Source organism: Quercus lobata, chromosome 8 (assembly GCF_001633185.2).
Source record: "Quercus lobata isolate SW786 chromosome 8, ValleyOak3.0 Primary Assembly, whole genome shotgun sequence".
Taxonomy (NCBI): domain Eukaryota; kingdom Viridiplantae; phylum Streptophyta; class Magnoliopsida; order Fagales; family Fagaceae; genus Quercus; species Quercus lobata.
In genome coordinates this window covers 13,324,931-13,343,028 of record NC_044911.1, presented here as the reverse complement: position 1 = coordinate 13,343,028, position 18,098 = coordinate 13,324,931, and the positions used below count along the sequence as shown (strand labels likewise).

Below are 18,098 nucleotides of genomic sequence, written 5' to 3'. Positions count from 1 at the left end.
CAATTGCCACATGAGTCGGAAGAACAAATCAATTTGGAGGTAAACTTTAATGCTAGTCATCAACATTGATGCAAAAATGTTCTAACTTGTCATTATCATTTTAACAGTACAAGACGTTTAATTTGTTGCCCTTTTTTTAGAAACAATTTAAAACAAGGTTAATTTCCTAGTCTGAACTAATTGAACTTAAAAACTGGAGAAAGTATTGCCATTAATGATTTAATCACCTGCCTATGAACAGCCAGCAAGAACCTTGTCCTTGGAAATTAGAACGGGGCAGGCGCAAAAAGATGATCGCTGTTAGGTTTTTTCGTTTAAAGAAAAAAACAAAACAAAACAGACAAACGGTTGAGACTCCAAGTGAGGGTGTCGATGGATTGGAGAAAAAACCAAATGTGGAGCTTATTTTTGGGGTTAGATTTATCATTCCAATTGGATGTGCAAAATTCAGTGTCTAATGAGCCAGCCAATATTTTCACTTATGACCACCAGCAATATGGCAATTCTTTTTTAATTTTTCTTTTTCTTTTTCTTTTTGTCTCCGAGTATCCAATAATCAAAACAAGGTATTACACAGGAACAACAGCACTAAATGAGCAAGCTTTTCTTTTTAAAACTCTTATTACCGATAAAAAAAAAAAAAAAAAAAAAAAAACTCCCAAGTATATCCTACATTGCCCCTTCCATTACTGATGGCAGTGACTCTGTTTCACACCCGAAAGGGGGGGTGGGTTGGTTGGTTTGACAACTCGGCAGAAATAAAGGTTACTAGTTTCTAGTCTGAGTTACTCTATTCAAGTTAATTTTGGTTCCTCTGAACCCCCATAAAATGTACTACAATAATAAACCATACCCAACCCAAACTGGGCAGCCAAAAGATGCATCTTGTAACCGAGCCAATAAAGCCACCTAGATAGGCTCAAGACATTGCCACAGCATCCCAGCGCCAAATAGTCCCGTCCTCACAGCAGCTGAGAATTGTGCTGCAACATCAAGAAAGGGAGATTGCATGTTTTGACAGTCACTATAGTTGTCAAGATCATAAATAATAGTGACATAATCAAAGGCTATAACTAATATATGTGGGCTTCACCTTCCTTCGAATGACATGGCAGTTTGTCTAATTGGAGATTTTGATTGAGCATGTGTCAGCCTGAAGAGGTTAAAGAGTAAGAAAACCTCATTCATATAGTACAGAAGTTGCAACTTTCTTTAACACAAACTTCAACCAAGACAAGCAAAACCAACCAACCAACCTTGCAATAAGAACAGGGGGGCTGGATTGCAATTCCCAAACAAAAATCTTTCCTTCTCTATTCCCTGGTAGATAAGATCATATTGGATAAGAACTCCACATATTGTAATGTAAAAGCTTGAAGACATATTGCTTGAAGTGGATGCAATTACAAGGAATTGTATCAGCAATATCTTGGTCGATAAATCTCATTTGTCTATATGTGTTTATATAGATATACTTAAAGGACCCACTTAGCATTGTGTCTATATGTGTTTATATAGATATACTTTAAAAAAATAATAACAATAACGATCCACTTAGCATTGCATTACCTATTGCAGCTGCATTATAATGAAAATCACAGGAAAACTTGATGAACCAAATATCGCAGTCTGGAACAGGGTATTTCTGAAGGATGTCAACTGAACCCTAAACAGAAAACAGTTAACAACTTCCTATTGCAGCAAAAAGCTGAACTGGGATTTCACATATTCAAGTAATGTCAACAAAAAAATGCATGAAATAAACCAATGTAGACTATAGATATTCAGGAAAGACAATTCATAAGTGCAGCGTGCAGGAATGATGAGGAATTCTAACCTCCCCAGGAGACTGGTCCTTCAATTTAGGTTCCCATAAAACAATTTCATTGTCAACGCTCTGGAAATGGCAGAACAAGGACATTAGTATGAACACAGATGACATCTGCAAGAAGGCATATAGAAGCAACTCCAATTGATTATGATTTCTAGTACTTTCTACTGGTATATTTGCTGGACAATTTCCAGTTAAGCTAACTGACAGCAGATTAAGAATTTGACATGCTACTTTTTCTAGACTTATCTTTTCATTTGAATACACGTATTGTTAAGTCATTCCAACAGCCATCAAAACTTAATATTTCTTGAAGTTGTTCCAAGCGCAACTTCAGATAATAGAGGTCAATATAATACAACAAAAATGAAACACAGTTTAAAACCTTGAGCAAATGGTATCTCAAGAAGCAAATAGCAAACACAAAATCAGTGGATCAAGCAATAATTTACCTTCGAAAGAATAAAATCGCCAAGCCACCTATTACAGTCAACGTAGTTTGAATGAATTGAAGCTATGAACACCTGAAAAGAGTAAGGTGGACTAAGATAAAATGAGCTCAAATACTCATCTGTAACACAAAAGGTGGCTGCTACTCACAGGAAACTGAACATATTTTGTGGGGAACTTAGAAGGGAGATCTGTCCATGTGAATGATTTCTCTACGTATGTCCAGAATTCTGAAGCAGGGTTATAATAAGACAAAAGATTTTAGAAGTTATAATGATGTTAACTTGCTAAGATTAATTATAACTAGCTGACCTGCCTGCACATTCAATCAAGCAGGCCAACTCACAAATGAGAACCTAAAAACACACCATTTAAAAAATTCCAACCATTTGACTTGGAACATTTGAACAGATTGAATAATACGAAGAAAGAAAAATGCTCCAATAAACTCTTCAGGCATAAAATCCATAGACAACCGGCAGAGAAATTTTAGTGCAATGATAAGTGTTCTATACTGATTGTCTTCTTAACAAGTTTTGTCCAAAATTTTGTATTCATTTTCCTAGAATCCAACAATTTTGGAATAACCCATGAATTTTAACACTTTCAAACAACATACAGGACACTTAACCCATTTCATTAAGGATATAATTATTGCCCCCATTACATCACAGAGCAGCACTAATGGCTCACCAAAAGATATGTCTTATATAGATTGTCAACTCGATATGATTAGTGTTAAGATAATTAGTGATCATTGTTTATAATTTTTAACATCCTTTATCTGTGATACATATATTGTTTTTTGTTTCAACCCATCCATTGTAGCGTCAAACTGTGCCCAAAACAATCATCTAAGCAGTCCAATTTTCCAATTTTGTTCGAGAAATATTTCTTTTAAAATAAATTGCAAGAAAAACAACAGTAATGCCCTACCTTTCATTGACCATATCTTTACTGTATTGTCCATGCCACAACTTGCAATGCGATACATGTCTGAAGGATGGAAGTCCTGCATAGCCAAAAATAGTGTTGTATAATCCTTTGAAGTCCTTATCTTGCAACATAAGCTATAAATCGAATAGTGATTAAATAACTCAAGGGTTTTCTCCCTATAACAACTTCTTAGGGTGAAGGCCAGTCGCTCTTCACTCTTCACTCACCACACTCAAGACTTCATTACGATGACCCCCAGCTCCAGCAAATATCAAAATGCATATTCCAGTATGGACATTCCATAGACGAACTGATTCATCCTGGTCACTCTTGAATATTAGTGATATTTATAAAACAAAAAAAAAAAAAAAAAAGCGAATTTTATGGTGCATACTTTGCTTGCGGATACCACCAGTGATGGTTTCAGTGGCTGAGTCCTGATTTCATTTATAGAATCCCCATGGCCAACAAAACTCTGTGGAACACAAGCATGTCACAGGGAAAAACAAGAAATATTTATAAATAGAATGTATCAGCATTACACATTTATACCATCTATAGGGTATAATAAAATAGTATTTAATGAGTTTCCACCAAATTTAAAACTAGGTATATATTTTATTTTTATATGAAAAAAGGTAATGTGAGAGGCAGATGTGCGCACCCTAGATAGGGTATGACAATAAAAAAGCCAACTTAAGTCATCTCTTGGCAACAGACTGTAACAGCGACAACTATTTCTAACAATACTTTTGTTCTACAACTACTACCCAAAACAAAACAAAAAATATCAAACTGGGTAAACAAGAAACCTTGTGTATTTTCTCGCTGCCAGCATCAATGACACGGAGTATGCCATTGAGTCCTCCTGCCACTACAAAAGGCGTTCCATCAACATGGCATGCCCAGGTCACAGTGTAGAAGGACTCATCCTTCTGATCTACAAAACACATTAAATTCATATTGGTTTTTTTACATATGAATATGAACAATCATTCATTAAAAATGAAGAATCAAACACAGCCATAAAAAAAAAAAAAAAAAAAAAACTATGTCTTCATCAATGGGTAAATGTCTTCACATACATCTTCATCAACATAAGACTGCAAGACAGCAATGACTCCCCCTTCAAGGCATTGGTATACAGTCACCTGTGGAGAAACATCAGCAATTACAACTAGAATTACACCAAAATAAATAAACTTGGTAACTTTTATAGATTCCACCAAAAACTAAGTCCTTCATAACAAATGGGTCTCTACCATTTTGGTCAAAATTGTAACTTTACCAAAGCTCTGACATTTTAAAGAGCACATAAACTATGCACACTAATACTAAGAACAAAAAGAAACTACAATTACAAGTTGCACAAAAAGTCAATATAACAAAAACCCAGAAGTGAAAAAGGGACAGACGGACCCGATTGCCTCCAACAGTGGCGAAGACGTTGAAGTAGCGAGAGTCGATGAAGTTGAAAACGACAGCGTATAAGGGGCGCTTGCCTTCTTGGAGTCTGTTGGTGACTCTGTAGTCTCGTTTCTTTGATGGGGTCAGCAACCCAATCACTGGCTCGCTCCCAAAGGTGAACTTTCCTGACATAACTCGCTCACCTCTCCTAATTAACCGAATTTCTTCAACAAAATCACACGGTGTTAGTCAGTGTAGTGAGAATTTAAGGAATGTAGAGTAATAAATGTCAAAACCCCAAAATTACATTTTCTATAGCTATACATTCAACATTATTTTGGGCTATGGGCCGGGCTGTGTTAGATTTGGGTTTTTTTCAACTTAACCCAACCCAATCTATGATAGTTCTGAAAAGTGAAAACCAACCCACTAAATTTTGTCTCATCATTCCTGTAATCAGGAGTTTGGGTGATTACAATTGACCTTTGTCCTTAACACTGAATTACTGATAACTCTCTTGTTGAGTTTAATGTTTAAAACCTTTTTTTAATATGTGAAGCCAAATTGCCTTATCTGGTTTCTTAACTCTAGTTCCATTTGCTTCCACACTGGCATCAGTGGCATGAAGCATGGCTTCCACAGTCCTACACTTCCTATCTCGTCCAATTCCAAACCCTTTTCATTCAAACCACCTTGTCCCAAGCCTAAACCCCCAAGCCTCCACAAACTCATCACAGTCAGTACTCATCTATAATATCCCACACAGAAAGCACTTCTTCATCAAATGCACTTCTGAGTCTAAATCTACCCCTCTGCCTGAGCCTGACTTCCCATTCCCAACTCCAACTTCTGATACCAGCAACAAAGCAGAGACTTTCCCTATTGAAAGGCGAAGAAAGTCTGAGATAATCCATGACAGGGAGTCTAGAACTGGGCTAGTACAACCTGAGCCACCAAACTTTGAGATTGGTTGGAAGAGAAGCAAAGAGATCAAATTGGATAAGCCAAAAGGGTATGTCATAGCTGACTTTCTAGAGAAGTTGGAGGAACTAATGGGGAAAGAATTTGGCTCCACGGAGCTGCTAGCAAAGGCTGGAGAAATTGTGGCTGAAAGAGCTAGAGAGGAAGCACAAGTGTTGAGTGATAAAGGAGAAGTGGAGGAGAGGATGATGACTGAGTTGTTTAGAGTGTTGAGACTAATGGAGATGGATTTGGCTATGGTAAAGGCTGCAGTGAAGGAAGAGACATTGGGTGAAAGGCTAGAGCAGGCCAAGGCACGCTGCAGACAAGCTATACTTGTAGCTCTCTCCTTTTGAAAAGCTCATATGTTGAATATTTGAATAATTGATTTATTTCTTTTTTTACTATATATATATAGATTATCTGTTCACTCTAGAGTATCATATAAAGGACCACAAGCCACATTCATATGGACTTCTTCATTGGGAGATATAGATTTAAATAAGAACTGAGTTCTTGTGAATTCTAAATTAGACTCAATTGATTTGCTTTAAGCCAAAAACTCAAAAATCACGCTTAGCATACAAGCTGCATTAGCAACATCAATCCACTTATGCTTATTATGAACTTAAATTATTCATAAAGGAAAGTTATCAAATTGTTTTGAAGTTTATATTTTTAATTTTGTTCTGCCTGCTGAGAATGAAGTAGGATTGGTTATACAAAAAGTTGAAATATCAACACCACATAGAGAAATCTATCCCAGCAGAAAATATTTGAAAGTAAAAGGACTTCCATATATACTTCCATCTTTTTAAGTGATATCTTTCTCAAAAAAAAAAAAACCTTTTTGAGTGATATAATGACAAATTGACAATGTACTACCACCATAAGCCTTCCTATGGGAGTTTATAAGACATGGAAAAGGTGATGATCACTAAAATAGTAAATTGATTTTCAACTTATTTCTGTATATTCAAGCAAACATTATGTCACGAGGAACTTATTTCTGTGTAGCATCCTTCCTTAATTTAAGATGGTAATTGGTAAACCTGTTTGTCCATGTAAGAGGCACTTTTCTTGACAAATCTCATGAAACCACCTAACCATATCTTAATTAGTAACAAATATCTATAAAGTCCATCAACTATATTGGTTCCTCTCATGTTACTGTTCACATAGGGATAGAAATGAATGAATGTTACAATTTTGGTTTCCATCACGGAGAAGGTACAATTATAAAATTAAAAGATACAATTGCAATTTAGTAACAGATTATTTTAATGGTAGTTTATTATTTAACAGTTGAATGACACAACTCCTTTTTTATTGGCATATCTCAAATACTGATAAACCTCAAGCGTTCCTGTCTGTATAGCGTTAAAGATGAAAGCAGTAATGTGTCTAAATAAAAATTTATATGATATCAATGAGTGCATCCAAATAATAGATCTAAAAATTCTTAATTTCAAATCCTCCTTTAAATAAAATAAATAAATAAAAAGACCCAAACAAAAAACTTTACATTAATTCCAAAGAATCCAAATACAACTAAAAGCAATTTCTAACACTAAAAAGGAAAAAAAATTGCAAGATGATCATTGTTCATCGAGTTTACAACGGCAATTAGGACAGGTGTTACGCTTCTGGAGCCATGGAAGTAGACAAGATAGGTGATATATATGAGAGCAGTTCATGCGTATGAGCTTATCCCCTGCTTGTGGTTCCTCCAAACATACACTGCAAGTAAAACCCACATCAAATCCTTGCCCTTCTTGACTACTGCTCGCAACAAAGCTACCCTTTTTGACCAACTTGTCAATTGCGCTTGTTGATGCACCCTCCTCAGTTAGTGGTGCCGACTCCCAACCGAAACCATCCAACAAGTTCATAAAATTGGTAACTAAATAATCAATATCGTCACTCGGTGTCATCCCAGCATCCACCATGCCCCTGAATTGAGCACGAAGAATCTCATCAAAGTCGTTTGTTTGATCAATTTGTTCAATGCGAAGATACTCTAATCCAGCAACAATTGAATAAAACTCTAAAGAGTTGGCATTGGTAGCCAAGTTGAGTGCCAAGGATATGATTATTGGGACAAACTGAGGAGGCAGGTTGAGGGATGAGAGTGCAGCAGCAAGGTAAGCATGGTGAGAAGGTGGGTGTAAGAGGAATTGGTGTGGAATCTGCAACAACAAGACGGGGGTGGGAAAAGTAGTCACATGATCTTCAAGTGGAACTAAGGAGTCAGAACGTAATTTCTGGTACCGCTCGGAATATAAAACTTGGAGAGTGGCCATTGGAGGGACAAGAGGGTGGTGGTGGTTGCAGTACAGTTTGTTGCCGACGAGGTTTAGGCTAGTAATATTAGAAGTAGCCATTAGGGAATAAAGCAAGAAACAAAAGACAACCCAAAGAAAGAAACAGAGAATTGTGAAAGAAAGTGATGTATCCAACGATGTCCATTGTTGTATTTATAGGGTAAATCCAACGCCTCCATCGGTAAATTACCGAGGTCGGCGCGGACTAGAAAGAAAGGAAATTAAAGTTATGTTCCGAAACTCACTCGGTATTCGAAAGTCCGAATTCTTCTCGGATTTGGAGTGTACGGTGCAATTATTCTCTTACCATATTTTTATATCATTATTTTTTTTTTAAATATATTATTTTGGTCTTCAAAATTATCAAATTAAAATTTTATTTTTCCACCCTTAAACTTTCCAAACGGTAATTATCTTACAATATGATAAATTTCATTTTTCTTTTCTGGGCTTTTTAATATTAAAATACCGATTCATATTTATTAGTCACATTTTTGTGTTCAAAATTTCAAATTGGTCTTAAATATTATATTTATGTAATGTGATTGTGTATATACATAATATGTGTTTATTATTTTTCGTAAGTATCAAATTTTGGTTCTATCACTAACCACAATACGAACTCATTACTGGTATTGAAACATTGATAATTCTACTTAAAATTGTTCATACTTTCCATTTTAAAACTAAAAATAACAGCTCATTCCATGAAAGTGTTCCATTGTGATGCATATCCAATAACAGTACAAGATTTTTCCGATCTAGCTAGATGGTTTTTTTTAAACCCAAGAATATATATATTCATTCCTGTTGTAGAAGAAAATAAATTGAAAATTCAAGTTTAATCATAAATTTTGGCATATGAATTTTAGTAGGTTGCGTTTAGGTTATCATATTAGAGTTGCATTGGATGTTTTGATTAAGTGTTGATGATTTTCATAGCGTACTTTTATTTTTTTATGATGAACCTTAGTTTTGAATTTAACAAAACTGATACGTTGATGAATTTCACATAATTAGATTTAGTCTAAAGCGGATCCTCAAAAAAAAAAAAAGATTTAGTATGTGTTTGGATATGACTGAAACCTATGTTTACGATTTCATTTCACGTTTCCTTCCTTTTTTTTTTTTTTTTTTGGGCGCATGAACAGTGAATTTACTGTGCAGAGACAAAAATCATTGTTCATATACTGTAGCAGCACTGTTTATGTACTATAGTAATACTGTTCACGCATTTAAAAATATTAAAAATAGATCCCACAGTACTTTTTACACATTTAAAAATTATTTTGCTACAGTGTTTTCAGTTTTCAGCAATAATAAATTCAATCCAAACGGAGCCTAAAGCTTAGTTTCGCTCAAGTGCACGTAGTAGCTATGGACTAGAAAAGTTCACATTAGGAAAGAAAACCAAATTTTGGATTTCTGTTCGTTTAAACTTGCCTAGACACAACAAATTAACTTATTTTGAGAATTTCTATAATGTGATGTAAAAGTAAATGTCATGATTGTTGATGGCTTTTACTCAATTTGAGCTTATTGGTTTTGCATCTGATTGATGCCTTGAAATTGAGTTTTCTTTTATTTATTTCTTTATTTATATTCTGGATGATTCATTAACTTTGATTTAATTAATCAAATAGAATTAGTTTTAAAAATGAAAATATTGTTAGGCTTTTAATGTTGGCTCATTCTCTCACATTTGCTTATATAATTTTAATAAGTTTATTGATGTAATTTATTCATAATAAAAGTGGGTTAAGTTTGGGTTAGAAATTACTCAAAAATGGAAAAGTTTTGATATGCTCAAAATGAGTAGTTGAGTTCTTTTACCCATATATTTTGCACTAAAATAAATTTATGAGTGAAACTTATTTCATTTGAAAGAAGATATCTGGAGCTTCAAAATTGACACAAATATGAGTCAATTTAGATTTGAGACAAGGGAGTTATGACCAATTGAAGTTGATATAGAAATGTTGAACATGAGAAACACTAAATTTTGACTCACTCTTATTCGATCAAGAATCAGGGACCTTTTTTTAACCAAAATGTATCATATCAATTTTTGGTCATCTATTTTTAAACTCTTCATAAGTCTACTTTATAAAACCACATAAACATGACATTTGGGAGGCCAAGAGAGGCAAAAAAACTCAAACTATTTAGAGATAAAATCCAAGCCTCCATCTTGGTTAACATGTGAGTACAAAAGAGTTTATTTTTATCGGTGTATGTTCTCATACTTGTGATCAAAGCTCGAAATCACAAAATAAATCAACCCATTGTGGCATTATAGCATTCAAAACCTTCAAGGTGTTCCTTGGAGTTACGAATGTGGTTCATGGAAGGATTTCAAAATAGAAGAGTCTAGGCGGCTTAGAGCTGATTGTGGGATTAAGTTAATAAGTTATCTATTGAGTAGAGTTTAGAGTCATGGGTATGTCTCGGATTGTAAAGCTTCAATTCTATTAGTAAATTCTTTCTTAGGGCTAGGGATTCCCTGTAGTGGTTTTTCCTTTGGATGTGTCCATTAATTTTCTACTTCATCACCATATGTTGTGTTGATTACTTTACTTTTTATATGGTGATGTTGAGTACATTATTAGTTAATTGACTCAAATTGATTACTGATGATTACACCATTTTAATAATAAAAGACGTCTCAACTCTAACAAGTCTTTCAAATACTATGTTTATATATAACATTTTAAATCATCCAACTCTTAATTCGATTGGAAAAGTTAAAAAGAAAAAAGAAAAAAGAAAAAAATAATTTGTTTATACTCATTTTGTTCTATATATATTTTTAGAACAGTTGATTGTTGTTGTTGTTTCTATAATGCATGTCTATCATTGTAATATAGCTTATTCTTGTTTAACTTGCTAACTATATGAGGAATATGAAATAATGATGAAACAACACCTTCAACTCATGATATTTGTATCACTAGGGACTATAAAAGAACTTTATGGGGATTGCCCTCTGAAAATTTTCAACTCATGACTGTAACCCCATATAATTGTGAGTTTATTCAAAATTTTAAGCAAGTTTAGAATTAGAATATTAATTGAATTAGAGTTTATTTTAATTAGGGTTGTTAACTATTTTGTAAAGTACGTTTGAATGTTTAAAGTACAAGATGACATTCATAGAATGGGCCAAATGAAATACGGGAAAAACATTAAGGGTAAAGTATTGTGGGTAAAGTAGTTGATAATATAGTTATAATTTTTTTGAGACATTAGAGGAAACCAAAACCCCCATTTTATAAAAATTGATAATTTCTAATATCTTCAATTAGAAATAAGATATTGTTCATTGTAATAGTTTTTTGTACTAGTAGCCATGGTTGTTAAGATCACAATCCAAGATCAAATGATGTAAGATCCTATAAGGATTGTACAACTACATATATTTCCATTAAGCTTTTTCCTTATTATTGGTCCTTTAAATTGAGCCCGAAATGAAACAAATTTTTCGTAGAGACTTGTCATCATCGATAAATTGATCAATTTGTTCAAGATAGAGGGACTCCAATTGAGCCACAATAGAATACCCAAAAGAGTTAGTATTGTTGGCCAATAATATGATTCATTCGACAAATTGAAGTGGCATGTTGAGGGGTTAGTGTGTAGCATAAACACGGTGGGAAAGCGGGTGTGAGGTTTAGGCTTTGAATATTGACAATATTAGAAGTAAACATGCAAGGAATAAAGACAACTTTTAAATATTATTATTATTTTTTTTTATATTAAACAACTTTTAATTTAGTAAAGAGAAGTATAAATTATTGATAAGAAAGAAAGAGGGAGTAATTCCAGGAAGATTAGTTGAAAGAAAAAGAGAGTTGTGAATCCTGATAATGTGATACATCCAGATGCATCAAATATTTAATGATATCATCTCTCTATCTTCTTCTTTTTTATTAACTTGTTTTTAATTTTTTTTATTTCAAGGTTATTATCTCCTTAATTGATCACGAATTTCCAAACGCATAAAAAAATTTTAAGGTTAAGAAAATGTACATAAAAAGTTCTTTTTTGTTTTTTTAGAAAGATACATAAAAAGTTCAATGTTCATAGCTTGTTCAAATTGGAACTCAAGCTTTTCTATTTTAGAAATGGTCACAAGCTTTATATTATACTAGCCGCGAACCCGCGCGTTGCGCATATTTATTATTTTTATGGTGGTTTTATTAAAAAAAAATTTACAATTTAAACTAATCTAATAATGAGTAATATATTTCGTAATTATATTTTTATTTATCCTAGAAACAATCATAAATGTAATATAGGAACAATCCAAAACACCAAAAAAACGTAAACTAAAAATAAATAAATAAAACTTAACAATGATTAATTGAACCAATATTATGATAAAATTTTGTTTTTGATAATCTATTAAGGCTTTTTTTTTTTTGTAGAAATTATAATGTCGGCCGCCCAAAACATATTATCAAATAAACAATTATTAGCAAAATCTAAGAATTAAACTTCTATACATGCATTGTTATAAAATAATAATAATAATAATAATAATAAAATTGCAAAAGTTAAATTTTGTCACTTATTCGATTATTTTCGTTTGACTAACATTTGCTTTTCTTTAAATAAATGGCATTATAGAGTACTTCTAATACAACTATTAAGAGTACTTTGTCCACCACAAAAGATTAGAAAATAAACAAAAATTAGTAAAGTCTCATAGTTTAACATCTAAATTGAGCATTATAAAAAATCATGCTATGTAACAGAATAAATACCAAATTATCTAAATCATGCTATGTAATAGAATAATATTATATTTTTATATGCTATATTTAATTATTTAGAACGCAATAGGATAACATTTAACAATCAAAGAGAATAAAATAAAAAATAAAAAAAATAAAAAAAAAACAACAACAACAACAATTTAAAAAAAAAATTAAATCGCATTAACCCAAAATAGAGTTTTAAATAATATAAAAAATTATCAACCTAAAGTAGAGATGCAAGAAAAATAAAAAAAATCCACAAAAAAATTTAGAGAGAGAGAGAGAGAGAGGGAACCTTTTTTTTTTTTTTTTTGAGGGAAAACTATGCATAGAATAGAAGAGATAGTGACAAATTTATAGTAAGAGGGTGTAAATAAGAAGAGACAAAAATAAAGGAAGATGAAGGGAAAGAGCAGGAATAATATTAATGTAAAGGGTAGTGGGGAGATAAAAAGGTAAAGGAGGGAGAAAGATTGAAGAAGTAGTGGGGAGATGAAATAGTAAAGGAAAAAGAAAGGTTGGAGAAGTGTAAATATTAAAAAAAATAAATGTTAAAAACAATTATAAGAAACCTTAAGAGGTGGGCTGGATTAATTATACAAATTTATTATAGGGAGATAGTGGAAGTAAATAAATAAGTAATAGGCTGGATTTATTATAGGGTGATAGTAGAAGTAAATAAATAAGTAGTAAGCTGCATTTATAGGGCTGAAAATTGTAAAAACCATTTTAAAATTGTAGGACAAATTATATTTTAAAAAAGAAAAAAAAATGACATGGCATCTGATGTGACGCAACGTGAGAGCAGCAGCATTAAACGCTACGCTTTAGCTTTTAGTAATAAATAGACTAGTCGCTAACCCATGCTATACACGAGAAAGTTTGGCAATTTTATTTTAATATATTATACATATTTTTTTTTCTTTATTAAGTACTAATAAATCAAAAAATGTCAATTAATTTCATATTAACATGATATAATATTATATATGTTATCTCTAGAGTATATATGAACAAATAAATCAAGGTTAATGGAAACTTGACGGTTATTTCATAGGTTCATATAACAATTTCCACGTTAAAATTGCAATAATATAACAACAAAAACCCACATACAAATAAATATGAAAATAATTTGTTTATGCTTGTATGCTTCCAATTCTCATGGATGGAAATCTTCATTATTGTATACAGTCGTATCTCTATATTGTTGTACATTCTGCAGAGGGATTGTATTTTTGTATGATGTAGTCTCATTTTTCATCTCAAGGCAAAGTTAAACATGGCCCCAAGGAGCAACCAAAAGTTGTTTTTAGGCCCTTAGTAGTGTTCTTTCTTTTCCATGGTATCCTAGATACTCCCAAAAGTGCAGCTTATATGCCTTGAAAAAGGAAATAACTTATTAACTTCCTTGACAATAACAAACAATAACAAAGACCTCCCTATGAAAATGTCCACTTAACAAAATAATAATCATATTATTTAGTTTCACTAATCCATAGTTGAAGAAAAGTGAGGTTTTAATATTAGAGAAATACCTTTTCCCCCAGTTTCTTCCTTCACCCTTTTAACAAAATCCTCCGTCTTGTAATTGATGCAAACATTAGCTCCACAACCCTTGCAAACAGCTAATTTTTCATCATTCCCTGCCAAACACAGTCTAAAATATATTATATATGGAAACTAAACTTATGCATGCATTAAAAGAAAAGTGATATTGGATTTGAGCAACAATATTGAACTGCAAACAATAAGGAGTGGTGTTTTATATTATAAATATATAGATAGATATAGATTTTCAATATTGATATAGTGTGAGAAGATGAAGAGATGAAGCAGTTAGAAAGCCAAAGTTTAGTGTTAGGAACCTGAGGGATTGCAGTTTGAGATTGTAACCGTAGAATACAAAGGGTTGTTGTTTGAAATTGTAACCGTGGAACACAAAAGATTACCGTCTGAAATTGTAACCGTGAAAGAGATAGGGTTGGGAATTATTTTCTTTTTATTAGGATTTTTAAATTTAGAAAAACTATTTTTAAATTATATGAAAAATTCAAGAAAAAAAATGGTAATGACATGGCTGCTGATGTGGCTCAACCTGAGTATAGCAACATTAAATGTTACACTTCAGTTTTTAGTAATATATAAATTAAGTCTGTTGGGCTTTTGTGGAACCTAGTTGTGTTTGATCTGGTTGGTGGAACCTAGTTGTGTTTGATCTGGTTGACGACCTAACCCGACCCGAATAATGTTGCGTGGTTTTTAATAGGAGATTTTTTGGCCCGTTTTGTAGCCTATTGTTGAATCCTGTGCGCAGGATGTAAAAAAACGCAATTTTGGTGATTAGGGTTTGTTGTTGTAGTTTTTGAGAGAGAAAAAAACTGTACTGCCGTACTTTTATTTTTTTCCTGATAATAGTGAAATTCCTGCAACTCTATGGATGTAGGCAAATTGCCGAACCACGTAAATATTGTCTTGTACGTGTGATTATTTTTTTTCTTTACCGTGTGTTTTCTCTATTTTTGTTTCCATAAGTTGGGAATTTCGGGTTAATTCCCTACAAAGTCTCAATGAAACTTTTTCAATTCAAGCCCATCTCTGTTATTTATTTTTACTATTCTAAGCTTTAGACTAAATCTAATTATGTGAAATTCAAAACTCATCAATGTATTATTTTCGTTAAATTAAAAACTGAGGTTCATCACAAAAAGTAAAAAGAACATAATGAAAATATCAACATTTAATCAAAACATTCTATGCAACTCTAATATAATAACCCAAACACAGCTTACTAAAATTCACACATCAAAATTTATGAGTAAACCTGAACTTTCAATTTATTTTGTCCTACAATAAGAATTAAAAAATATATAAAAACAGTAATAAAGCTAACAAAACCCTTTCTTGTCCATTAGAACGAAATTTCTAAGCAACCAATTTTTTTAGGAATTAAGTGGAGTAAGTGTGTGATGGCAAAATTAAAAAGTCAGCTTATTTTACTATTCAGTTTAGTTTTGCTATTATTTATAGCCCCACTGTACTTTTTAATTCTATTTATGAGTTCCACTGTACTATTTCATCTAACTTTTACCTTTATCTACAATACTTTCAGCAAAAAGTTTTCAGTTTCAGCAATAAGTGAATCTCAAACAGACCATAAATGTCATAAAATGGAAGATGGAGAGAAGGCGTCTTGTTAATTTAATGAGTTGTTATTTTTTTGTTTTTGTGCGGGTCAAAAAGTGGTTAAACAACCCAGTTAAGGACACAACTAATTTGTATTATAGACTAATGACGATCCACAGTAGGAAATTTGAACAAGAACATGCATCTACGTAAAAACCATGTAAAAAGGTTATGTTATTCAAGTATATAATTTCCCTCTCAAGTAACAAGCTCTTGAAGGTGCTTTTAGAATCTGTTTTTCTCTCTACAATTCTCACTCTAAGTCTCTTAGTGATTTTTTCTGTGTCCATCCCTCTGCCCTTATCTTCCCTTATATTTGCCATATTTTCTTCTCTAGGATGTGTTGTCCCTACATAGTTGGACATCTTTCTGTCCCATCAGGCTCTTCCTTCCTTACTTTAATAATGAATAGAGACTTTTGGGGTTTTCTGTACTATTTAGGCATGTCATTCATTAATAAATGTAACAATGCCAGGCAGGTGAGTCTAATTAATGCGAAAGTGACTATATATTTATTAGGAAGCTTCAAAAAGCTTCCTCAGATAAGCATCTCATCCTCAAATACGGTCCCAAATAAGATTCTTGGTGTTTACAACCAAGGCAGCATAACCTTGGTTCGTGGTCTGAGGTTTGGCTCTTTTGGTGAGGCTTCTTTTTAGAATGGGCTGATTTGAATTGGGCTCATATATCTTTATCTAAGGCCCAATGTTATTTGGGCTCAAGATCCACTTCTCTACCGTTTTTAATATGGAAAGCATGACCAAATTTAAGTAAAAGTGTCAATGTTTTAGTACCAATAATGGATTTGTGCTATAGTCAGTGATAGAGCTAAGATTTGATACCCACGAACAACAGTAAACACACAGATATAATATTATGCATGTATATAACACATTCACATTATATAAATATAAGGAAAAAGTTTGACAACAAATTTACCATTCAATTACATTTTTTTTTTTTTAATATCTTCCATGTTTGAAAATTTTTCAAAAGATAAAAGTCCAATAAGTATGTCGTCAATCAAATATTAAATTTTAAGTTTTTGTAGTCTAAAATTATGCGTAAAAAAAATTTATCTTCATTTTTTTAAAACTTATAAAGGTATAAATTATTATTAATATTTTAGAATCATATCGTTATAATTTGTGTTTATAAAGTTTTGGAGAACAATTGAAAAAATAAATCTAATTGTGGGGTTTATGTATTACTAAAACCATTTAAAAATCACTCATTTTTATGGGAATAGTAAACTATTAAATGAAAATTTTGAACCTTTAAACTTTTGAAGGTAACATTTTCTTTTGTATTTTATTTCTTTACAATTAAATATTTTTTTCATCATTTTACTTTTTTTTTTCTCTAAATTAGTTGGTCATGTAATGTTTAATGTACAAGGGAACAATATTGTGATACAATAAGGTTTAAATAAAATAAAATAAAAAATTAAGACTTTGAGATTTAAATAAAAAAAATTAATTTAATGTTTAAATAAAGAGAAATGCTATGTTAATAACAATTTTTTACAAAAATTTCACAAAAAATCCTAGATGGGAAATTAAGATTATAAAATTAAGATAACACAAATATTAATGGTTATCATCTCCTTAATTATCCACGAATTTCTAGATAGCAACACTTTTCACCAAAAAAAAAATTTAGGGAAATCACATAAAAGACCCAAAGTTTATGCCCTCCTTCAAATGAACTTCTAATTTTTTTTCATTAAAGTTCTAATGATATTGTTTCAATTTGAACTATCTATTTATCTCTATTATTCATTCTTTTTAGTTCTTAAGGAAATTAAAAATAAAAGGAAAACCATTGATGAAATTATTTCTTAATTTACCTTAATAGCCTTAATTTCCTTATTATGTATTCAAAAATGATTTAACAATAAGATATATTAAGGGTTAGAAAATAAATTTAAGAAATTTAGAGTTGAAATTAAATAAAATTAGAATACATTTTATACTTAAACTACTTTAGGTTACATAAATATGAATATTATACTGTCTACTAAGAAGGAAAAGAAAAGGTTTCTCGAAAAAAGAGAAGGAAAAGAAAAAAATGAGAAAAGCCTATGAATATGTGTATAGTGCATGTGAAGAGGCAAATATATCTATTTATTTATTTTCGTACTTGGTTTGGAATTTGAATGTATTTTCTTTCTATTTAATTCAGGAGGATGAAGTTCCAATTCAATCCAATAGGACGTAACTGGGACTTTTGTTTAGTTGTGGC

General features: G+C 31.7%; 3 protein-coding genes across 4 annotated transcripts; 1 reads left to right on the top strand and 2 right to left on the bottom strand.

Moving 5' to 3' along the window:
• Nucleotides 1-355: 355 nt before the first annotated feature.
• LOC115958062 (polycomb group protein FIE1-like) lies at nt 356-4,955 on the bottom strand. Of its 2 annotated transcripts, XM_031076425.1 has the most exons (13): nt 4,637-4,955; nt 4,303-4,368; nt 4,030-4,152; nt 3,612-3,692; nt 3,445-3,537; nt 3,218-3,293; nt 2,432-2,511; nt 2,284-2,355; nt 1,838-1,897; nt 1,570-1,666; nt 1,257-1,320; nt 1,094-1,153; nt 356-983 (listed from the first exon to the last, which is right to left on the bottom strand). In XM_031076425.1, the coding sequence occupies exons 1-13, from the start codon at nt 4,814-4,816 to the stop codon at nt 920-922; spliced, it is 1,116 nt and encodes a 371-aa protein (XP_030932285.1). In that variant the 5' UTR covers nt 4,817-4,955; the 3' UTR covers nt 356-919. The 2 variants fall into 2 exon arrangements, 1 of the variants encoding a protein (XP_030932285.1); XR_004084443.1 differs by lacking the exon at nt 356-983 and having other exon boundaries at nt 1,125-1,153; nt 1,570-1,659.
• Nucleotides 4,956-5,163: 208 nt separating this feature from the next.
• LOC115958063 lies at nt 5,164-5,993 on the top strand. The gene has a single exon (XM_031076426.1). It carries the CDS (start codon nt 5,254-5,256, stop codon nt 5,938-5,940), a length of 687 nt encoding a protein of 228 aa, XP_030932286.1. The 5' UTR covers nt 5,164-5,253; the 3' UTR covers nt 5,941-5,993.
• A 1,189-nt stretch (nt 5,994-7,182) lies between these two features.
• Nucleotides 7,183-7,968, bottom strand: LOC115956418 (E3 ubiquitin-protein ligase SGR9, amyloplastic-like). The gene has a single exon (XM_031074806.1). It carries the CDS (start codon nt 7,966-7,968, stop codon nt 7,183-7,185), a length of 786 nt encoding a protein of 261 aa, XP_030930666.1.
• Nucleotides 7,969-18,098: the final 10,130 nt, after the last annotated feature.